The sequence below is a fragment of the Emys orbicularis genome, chromosome 12 (assembly GCF_028017835.1).
Source record: "Emys orbicularis isolate rEmyOrb1 chromosome 12, rEmyOrb1.hap1, whole genome shotgun sequence".
In the NCBI taxonomy this organism is placed as follows: domain Eukaryota; kingdom Metazoa; phylum Chordata; order Testudines; family Emydidae; genus Emys; species Emys orbicularis.
In genome coordinates, this window is record NC_088694.1 from 45,810,649 (window position 1) to 45,820,426 (window position 9,778).

The following is a 9,778-nucleotide window of genomic DNA, read 5'->3' on the forward strand; positions in this document are numbered from 1 at the left end:
TCTTACTCACGAAAGCTTATGCTCCCAATACTCCTGTTAGTCTTAAAGGTGCCACAGGACCCTCTGTTGCTTTTTACTAATTTGGATAGTCCTTCAGGATGGGTGGGGAAGGGGGTGGAGAAGAAATTCAGGTGCCTGGGTTCCCATGTTTAGAGGAAATATTTTCAGTGTTATAAAGCAAAACTTACATGTTTCCTTATAGCCTGGAATACAGACATTGCAGGTGAGATTGCTGCAGGCAGGAACTTTGCAGCATTTCGCAGTCTGAACACTAAATACATTCTTGCAAGACTCATCCCTCTTTTTAGCAAAATGAACACACAGATGAACAGTCTGGTCTCCAGCTGTTAGTTAGCGGTGTGGGCCGAGGGATGTGCTGGCTGCCGCTTCCCGCAGCCCCCATTGGACTGGAATGGCGAACTGCGGCCAGTGGGAGCTGTGATCGGCTGAACCTGTGGACACTGCAGGTAAACAAACTGTCCTGGCCCGCCAGCGGCTTTCCCTGACGGGCCGCGTGCCAAAGGTTGCCCATCCCTGGTGTACTCCAGGGAGGACTGACAGTTCATTCCCATATGAACGGGCCGTCCCCAAACCATGAGATTTGCTGGGCGGTCACTCCAAGCCCGTTATCTGTAGGTGTTAAGATAGGGACACTAGCCCTGAACCAGTACTCGTACGCATGGCTCACAATGAGCATGAGGCTTGACAAGTTACGAGCTTTCAGTAGAGCCCTCACACGCCACTTTTCAGGGCTAAATGCCAGGGAAGCGGTGTCTGAGGTGTAGTGAGTTTGTCAGGTCTGAGACTGGAGTGGTTTGTGAAGGACAGTGAACACTTTGCTGGTTGGCACCAATGGGGTCACAGGAGGATGGGAGCCAGGACTCCTGGGTTCTATCCTTGGCTCTGCTGTATCATTTCCCCTCTGGTGTTGCACAGTCATAGCTCCCAGTTGTACAGCATCACAGAGGCTGCCACATCCCTTTTGCATGGTCACAGACTCACCGGGAGGCTTCTCAGAAACCTTCCCGCTGCAGTCGCCGTGATTGGGGCCCATAGCTGCTCTGCCCAGCCCCACCCTGCTCATGCTGGGTCACACGAGAAAGATCAAAAGGCCACGATCCCACCCACCACCAAGATCAGTCGCTGTCACCCACGGCTCCCACCACAGAGACAGGGGCAGGAGCCGAGCGTGGATGGGGCCTGGTGATTAAGAGCCCCAGATGTGCCCAGCTGTGAGCCAGCACCCAGAGTAGCCCTGGATCCTGCTAGACATGTCCCCACCAGGGTCTTCTCCATCCAGTGGTACATCATCCATCCAGCTGTGCAGGGACCCAGCTGAGTAGCATCCAGGCAGCTGTGAAGGATCTCTGGCTGACGCAGGACTTGTCCTTCCCCCCAGCCTGTGTGGTTGGTTGTGGTTGGAAACTGAGATGCCTGAGCCCTGCATTTAGATGAGTGTGTGGGCAACCCTGAGGTTTCCTGCCTCCTTGATCTCCCCCAAGCTGAGTCTATAAAGGCCCCAGGGCTGAGGCAAATGCATCGTCCCTGTACTGACTGCAAACATGCAGGTACAGATCTTGCTCCTGCTCCCCATGGCCTTTCTCCTGCCCTCAGGGACTTGGGCTGGTGAGTACAGTTGGGTTCGGGAGCCCTGGGACTTTAAGTTCAATGGCAGGGTCTCAAGGATGGGGTTCAGAGAGTGGTATCTAGGGGCCTGTGACAGTCTGTACCCCTATATTCACCCCTTTTATAGGACTATGCTACATTTTATACAAAGCATGTCTTGTGAGGTATCATCTAAAAACTCATAATTTGCTAATCATTATTGTCCTGGTAAAATATGTGTGGCATGTAAAGTTATAAGATTCTACTGTATGGTGTTACTACAACATGTTCCAAGTCTGGGGAGCAGCCACAAACCAGTTCCCCAGAGACAAAACGCCAACTGCCATCTCAGCCAGGTGTCAGTGTATTTAAATGGGCCATCACCTGGTTAAGTGGCCATTCTTGGGTAGAAAAGAGGACATGGGTGAAAAATTTACATCTTGTCAAAGACACATCTTGGGTTCCTGGCCGCACGGACTGTCAGTCTCCTGAACCTCAGCTGGAGATGATTTTCGAAGAAGAGAAAGAAGTAGAAGAAGGGGGAGCAGACACCCCAAATGATGTCTTTCTTTCTCTCTACCCACGGAATTCACAACACCGGAAGTACAAAGGAAGCAGCATTGGACTGGGAGAAGGATCCTGGTTACAGGCAATTCAGCCAGCAAGATTGCAGAAACATGTGCTGAGAGAGATCTCACGAGGCACAGTTTGTATGAAATGTATCACCGTCCTGTAAAGGGGTGAAAACAGGGATAGAGACTGTCACAGGGGATTGGGTCATATTGTCTCATGTAGCACTGATACCGATCAGTGTCACCCACAGCCCATGTAAGGAAGACCTGGGGAAGGGTAAAAATAATCCTTTGGAATAGTGACAGCAGCAGTGAGCTGCCCTCAAGGGTAAAGACCCCATGTCCACTTTCTGAGCCAGCCAGTCCCCCGCTCTAGGGCCATATCAGAGCCCGCACCCCCTAGAGGTGAATGACTTCCAGCAACTCAGGTATCAAAAACTGGAAACAGGAAGCCCAGTTGTGCTGGGTTCCAGATGTTGCACAGCTGTTACCATGTGGCTTTCCAAAGCATGAACTTTCCACATCACTGACAGAGGCAGGGGCCTGTCAACTAAACCCCAGGGGATTTTATCTCCTTTTATCTCCCAAGGCTGTCCTCTGGGGTTCACTCTGGCTAACTCTGGGTTGGGGAGTGATTGTCTTAAGGCCGAGAGTGTCAGAGGCGCCTGGGAGATGAAACCATTCATCTGAAACCAGAGGGTCCAGATCCTAGGGAGACGATAGGCCAATGCTAGTGTTGGGGGTTGGGTTAAACCTTGAAAACCAACCAATATGAGCTCCTGGTGCAATGCTCTAGATAAGTGGATGAACGCCATCCTTGGGTGTGTAAGCCAGGGGAGGTGGGGTCACTTCTGGATACGGCCTTGGTGAGACCACAACTGGAAACTGTGTCCAGTTCTGGTGTCCACACCTCCAGCAGGATGTTGGCAAATTGAAAAGAGTTACCAGAACAAGCCAAGATCTGGAGTTCTGCCTGGCGGGGAGCGCTTCAAGGAGATCAATTTCCTGAGGGTATTGGAGGTGAAGAGGGGACTCAGTCCCTGTATGTAGGAATCTCCATGGGGCAGGGGTTTCTGAGAGCAGGGGGCTCTTCAACCTCACTGGCTAACGCAGGAAAAGACCCGACAGCCGGGAGCTGGAGTCAGCAAAGGTCTGGCTGAGACTAATATGCAAACATTAAACATGGAGCCAGGGGAACAACTGACTTGGGGCCGTGGTGGAGTCCCTGGGTGGGTTCTGGCTCTGGAGTATCCAGGGGGCCAGGTTGGATGGTCACAATTATCCCTCCTTGCCTTGAAATCTATGGGCCTGGGTATCTAGGTGCAGAGAAGGCCCAGGGCATTTCTTACACTAGTGGTAGGGCTGAGCAGTGTTAGCCACTTCCCCAACCAGGCTGGGTGGGCACCAGAGCCAAGGAGACCGCCCCCTCCCCTCCTGACATGGGTGCGTCTGTGACCTGAGTTTTCCTCAGTGGGCATCTCTGCCCCGGCCCATCCAGGGTGGGGGTTTCTGGGCAACAGGGTACGTGTCCCTGTGGTTGCCAGACCCTGCCCTCCCTTCCCTCTGCCTGGTCCATATAACCCCCCGGGCTGAGGCAGAGGCTCCGTGCCCATGCCTGGATGGCTCTGATGATGCAGCTCTTGATCCTGGGCCTGTTCTCCTGCCCCCCGGGGCCTGGGCTGGTGATTGTTGGGGGAAGGGGGATTGGGGCCTGTGGGGAGCAGGACCCTGACCCAGCAGGGGGATCTGTGAGCAACTGTGAGGGTCTCCCCCCAATCCTGTTGGGGCCAAGGGGCTGTAGCGAACCCTGCAGCCTCTCCTGAGTGTGGCTGGGGCTCTCAGAGCAGCCCAAAGGGTTGGATGGCCCATTCCCCCCCCCGGCTCCTTTGGGACCCCACTGCCAATCCATGTCCCAGACAGGGAGCCCAGCCATGGGGCTAAGGCACAGGCCTGGGACCCAAGAAATTTGGGACCTGTTCCCAGCTCAGCCCAGGCTCCCTGTGGGGACCTTGGGCCAGTATCTGGGAATGGGATTTTCATGCAGTGCTGATAGGAACTGGGCACCCAAATCCCTTGGTAGGTTTAGAAACAATCTCCCTGGGCCTCAGTTTCCCCATCTGTACAATGAGAAGATTATGCCTGTGTCTGTCTGAACTGGACACTGTTTGGGGCAGGGATTGTGGGTCTGCGCAGCACCTGGTATAATGGGGGCCTGGATCTCAGTCTAGATGCCACCCTAATGTAACTAACAGCCATGTGTTAAAGGTGGGATTTTCCAAAAAACCCACCCACCTGGGTGGAGACTTCTTCAGAGCTGATCACAAAACGTTTTTTATTTTTCCATGGGAAAAACCATCAAAAGTGTTTCTTTTACAATGACCAAAACCTGAAACTTCTCACCTAAATATTACCCACAACTGGAGAGAAAGAATCAGTTGCACCATAATAATTCAGACAGGTTCGAGACGAGGCTTTCTGAGAACAAATACTATTAGTAAAACCTACAATTTTCCATTGGACCAAATGTTTGGCAGGTCAGTCTTGGACCAGCCCTGGTTGGTCAGTATGGGCTCATGGAGAAGGAGAAGCATCCACAGGAGACCTTTCAGTGTCCTTCTGGGGGCTGTCTGACCTAATCTGGGGTGACCTTGATCCCCAAAGCTGTAACCTCAAGGCAGTGTGATTACTGACTGTCAGGGTTTCCTCCCCACTTTGAACTTTAGGGTACAGATGTGGGGAGCCGCATGAAAGACCCTCTAAGCTTATATTTACCAGCTTAGGTTAAAACTTCCCCAAGGCACAAATTGTTCCTTGTCCTTGGACGGTATGCTGCCACCACCAAGTGAGTTAGACAAAGATTCAGGAAAAGGACCACTTGGAGTTCTTGTTTCCCCAATATATCCCCCCAAGCCCCTTCAACCCCTATTCTGGGGAGGCTGGAGAATAATATACCAACCAAATAGGTAAACAAGGTGAGCGCAGACCAGACCCATGGGTTTTAGGATACTAAAAACCAATCAGGTTCTTAAAAACAGAACTTTATTATAAAGAAAAAAGTAAAAGAAGCACCTCTGTAAAATCAGGATGGAAGATAATTTTACAGGGTAGTATGAGTTAAAACACAGAGGATTCCCCTCTAGGCAAAACTTTAAAGTTACAAAAACAGGAATAAACCTTCCTCTTAGCATAGGGAAAGTTTACAAGCAAAACAAAAGATAACCTAATGCATTTTCTTGCTATTACTCACAATTTGTACTTTTAGATACTTCTTTCAGATATGGCTTTAGGAGATGTATTTTTCCTGCCCCTGGTCCCTCCCTGTCCCAGAGAAAACAACATTGAGAGACAAAACAAAAATCTTCCCCCACAGATTTGAAAGTATCTTCTCCCCTTATTGGTCCTTTTGGTCAGGTGCCAACCAGGTTATTTGAGCTTCTTAACCCCTTACAGGTAAAGGAGGGATTTTATGCTACCCGTAGCTGTATGTTCATGACACTGACCAATTCCCAGTGTGTTTGGTACGATTCCCCACCCAGTGAGGGATAAGCTTCAGATTTACCCTCCGGCCCCATGGGGTGTCTGTGAGGGAGAATGGAGCAGGGGGCTGGGTTCCAGGTACAGGGATCCCCCAAGGAGAGTGTCACACCCCAATGGCCCCCCTCCCTCAGGGAGTCTCCAGGGAAGGCAGATCAGCATTGTATGGAGCTAACACTGTTGCGAGCATCGCAAAGCATTTTGGGGAGGGTCAAAGGTGTGCGATTGGGGAGTGGAAGTTTCCTTTGCAGATCACGAGAGGCTGAGGGCGGGGGAGAGAAAGAAGAAGAGCAGAGAATGGGTTAACTCCACGCTCCTGCTAGGTTCGAAGATAAAATGCTAACTCCAGCCAGCTCAAGGCCACAGCACACATCTGACTCTTGGCTGCCGGCCAAGAACGAGGGGGCCCCAGAATGGAACAGACACAGACCTGCAGAGCCAGCCCATAACAAGTGAGGCAAGTGAAGGCCAGTACAGAGGAAAACAAAGAGAACAACAGAGTCTAGCCGGTGTGTTTTGGGGAAAGTCGAGGAGACCACAGAAAGCCGGTTTGAATTGGTACAAAAAGCACCAGGAACAGAGGTCACGGAATGGAACACCCCCAAAGGAGCCCAAGACTTAAAAACCCTCCTGAGAGCTGGAGCAATTCAGAAAACACAGCGGATTCTTGGACGACCTGGGCCCAGGACAGCACTCCCGTCCACCTTCCCCCAACTCTTTTCTTCTTCTGACGTTACACCCAGACCTGGCCAGTCTGGGTAGCACGGGTGTGAGTATGAAAGTGGGTTAGGGCCTTGGGGCATTAACGCTTTCTTTCTTCCCCTGAGTGACGTGGGAACAGTCCCAGCACTCTCTGCTGTGATTTTATTATTTTATCAATAAAGCTTTAAAATCTAGACACTTGATGCGTTTTGTCATCTCCTCCCCAAACAATCCTGTGGCGTCAGCCTGATCAACTGACGCTCCAGGCAGATTGAAATGGTAAAATCTGTCACAAGAGCATCACGTGGTGGGGGTGGGGGAAGAGGTTGAGGTTGTGGGGACTCCCCTTTGGGATGGGGAGCTTGATCGCAGCCCGGCCCAGGGAGATGATGTTTTTTTTTATATGAACCTGGTCTCCCCACAGGTGAGATCATCGGGGGCCGGGAAGCCAAGGCCCACTCCAGACGCTATATGGCCTATCTGGAAATACAAGATGGGCAGGTTAAAAAAAAATGTGGAGGGTTCCTGGTGAAGACAAACTTTGTGCTGACAGCTGCTCACTGCAAGGGAAGGTAAGCGCTTCTGTGCTGGGAATGTCGGGGCAGGTCGGGGTTAGCGGGTGATGGAGGAGTCGGGAGCTCTGGCGCTGTCGTAGGTTGCAGGGAAGGAGCGGTTAGTACGACAGGCTGGGAGAGCAGAGCCCAGATCCAACACTGGGTAAATAAAGCTGGGGTCTGGCGCCATTGCCCAGATTGGGGCAGGGAGGGGCTCACAGCCCCAGGAGAGCTCTGCAGGGCTCTGGGATGGGGGGGACCTGGGCATAGAAACCTGTCTGGAGCTAGCCGGGGTGGGGTCACTGGGCTGGACGGGAGCTGAGAGCAAGGTGCTGGGAGAACAAGGAGTGAAGCAGCTCAGGAGAACAGCACAAGGGGCTGTGAGAGACACAGGCTGGGACCCCAACACCACTGGCCAGGGACTTTGTGCCACAAACGGCGCCCTCTAGCGGGGAGATGCCCCTTGTGCCATTCCCCCTCGCCCCCTAAGTCAGCCAGTCCCCAGCCCTGGGGCCAGATCACAGCTGGCAATGTGTACAGTGGTATATATGTTTTTCCAGGCCAGCAGCTGAGTCTGGGATCATGGTCTGAGAGCCCCCAGGCTGCCCTGTCTCCTCCATGTCACTGTTCATAAGTCAGACCCACATGTGCCCATCCCCCACCTCATGTACGCTCCTGCCCCTAATGCCTCATGTATTGCTCTTGGCTTTTACAGCAAGATCACTATCAAGTTGGGAGCCCATAACATTAGTGAACAGGAACGGAGCCAACAGAAAATCCCTGTGCGCCACCAGATCCCCCACCAGCAATATGACAAGAAGACCCTTAACAATGACATCATGCTGCTGCAGGTATCATCCACTTCCCATCAACCCACCCCCAGTGACCTCACACTACTGGAGGTACTGCCCCCCACCCCATCACTCCACCCCCAGTGACCTCACAGTGCTGCAGGTACCTCCCCCATCCCATCACCCCACCTCCAGTGACCTCACAGTGCTGCAGCAGCCTCCCCCATCCCATCATCCTGCCCCCAGTGATCTCACACTACTGGAGATACCACCGCTATCCCAACACCCTGCCATCAGTGACATCACAATGCTGCAGGTACTGCCCCCCGACCCCATCACCCCGCCTCCAGTGACTTCACATGAAAGCACTGGACACATTTCCATTTTCCTCTGTTGGAACATATCGGTCCCTTTCAGCTCCGCTCCCTGTGCTGATCTGGTTCCCTGTTTTCCCTGACGTCCATGGCAGCTGTCACGCAACGCAGTGCTGAATAACTGGGTGCGGCTCATCCCCCTGCCAAATGCCAAGTCCAGGGTGAGGCCGGGATCCATGTGCAGCGTGGCTGGATGGGGTCGGACTGGCCGGAACTCAAGAACTGATACCCTCCGTGAGGTGGACCTCGAGGTCATGAAGGATGACATGTGTCATCTGTACCCTGGATACAACCACTCAACAATGCTGTGTGTGGGGAAGCCCGGCCTGGGGAAATTACCTTATCGGGTAAGTATCCTGCTGACCTGGAGGCTCCTTGGTTCCAGGAGGCCACTACTGGGAGGGAATAGGGAGGTGGTTTTTAGGGCTAAATATCTAATTGCACAGTGATACCCTACCAACCTAGCCCTGCTCGGGTGACGGGGTGTTGATGCAGACATCAGATCGGCCCAGAGGGTGAAGCGATAGTGAGACCAGCTCAGCATAGCTCCTACTAGCTTGCCAAGATCCTTTATTACACATGGCTATTGATGTTCTTTAATCTCAAACCTCGGCCAACAAACCTGATTCAACTCTACCCCAAACTCAACCCCCCCTTCCCAACACAACCCTACCAATCCTACCCCAAACTCAACCCCCCTCCCCAACAAAATCCTTCCCAACTGTACTACAAACTGACCCCCCCCAACACAACACTACCCCAAACTTAATCCCTTTCCCCAACACAACCCTATTAACCCTACCCTAAACTCAACTCTCCCAACACAACCCTTCCAACCCTACCCGAAACTCAAACCCCACTCTACACAACCGTGTCTCAAACTTAACCCCCCCAACACACACCTACCAAACCTACACAAACTCAAACCCCACCCAGCACAACCCTACCAACCCTACTGCAACACAGCCCAACCCAACACTATCCAAAGCTCAAACAACACCCAGAAAAACTGTACCCAACCCTTCCTCAAACTTAAACCCCACCCAACACAATCCTACCCAACTCTATCAAACTTAACCCCTGTCCTGGACAACTGTCCCCAACTCCAACTCTACCCAACACTACCCAATCTCTACTGAAAAGTCGTGCTAGAGATGTGCAATATGTAACTGTGATTATTTTTAATCCCAGGGTGATTCTGGTGGCCCCTTGGTATATGACGGAGTGGTCCAGGGCATCGCTTCATATGTTGACGAGCATTTGTGGGAGCCAAGCGTGTTTACAAGACTCTCCACCTTCATCCCCTGGATCCAGAACATTCTGCAGAAACAGCATTAAAGGAGACACCTGTTTTCCTGGCTCTTTGCCTGGCTAGACCAGCCATGGGCTAGCTAGGCTTTGCGTGTGAAATGCAGATTATCTTCATTAGTCTTAGAAAAATGCTATGAATTGATTGGTCTCAAAATGGATTGGGGGTGGGGGAAGGAGTTCGTAGATGTTGGGATAAAACCCCTGTGTGTCTCTACAAATTTTTGAACTATCCTACAGGATTCTAGAGCAGGGATCAGATTCTCTCTATTAAACCCTATAGGATGGTGCCAGAAAAACATATAAAAAGGCAGGTATTGGAGCGAGCACCGCATAGA

General features: G+C 52.0%; 1 protein-coding gene across 1 annotated transcript; it reads left to right on the forward strand.

The window, feature by feature from the left end:
• The first annotated feature begins 1,562 nt into the window (after positions 1-1,562).
• On the forward strand, positions 1,563-9,470 carry LOC135886736 (cathepsin G-like). Its single transcript, XM_065414517.1, has 5 exons — positions 1,563-1,626; positions 6,838-6,985; positions 7,683-7,818; positions 8,228-8,479; positions 9,324-9,470. Exons 1-5 carry the CDS (start codon positions 1,563-1,565, stop codon positions 9,468-9,470), a joined length of 747 nt encoding a protein of 248 aa, XP_065270589.1.
• Positions 9,471-9,778: the final 308 nt, after the last annotated feature.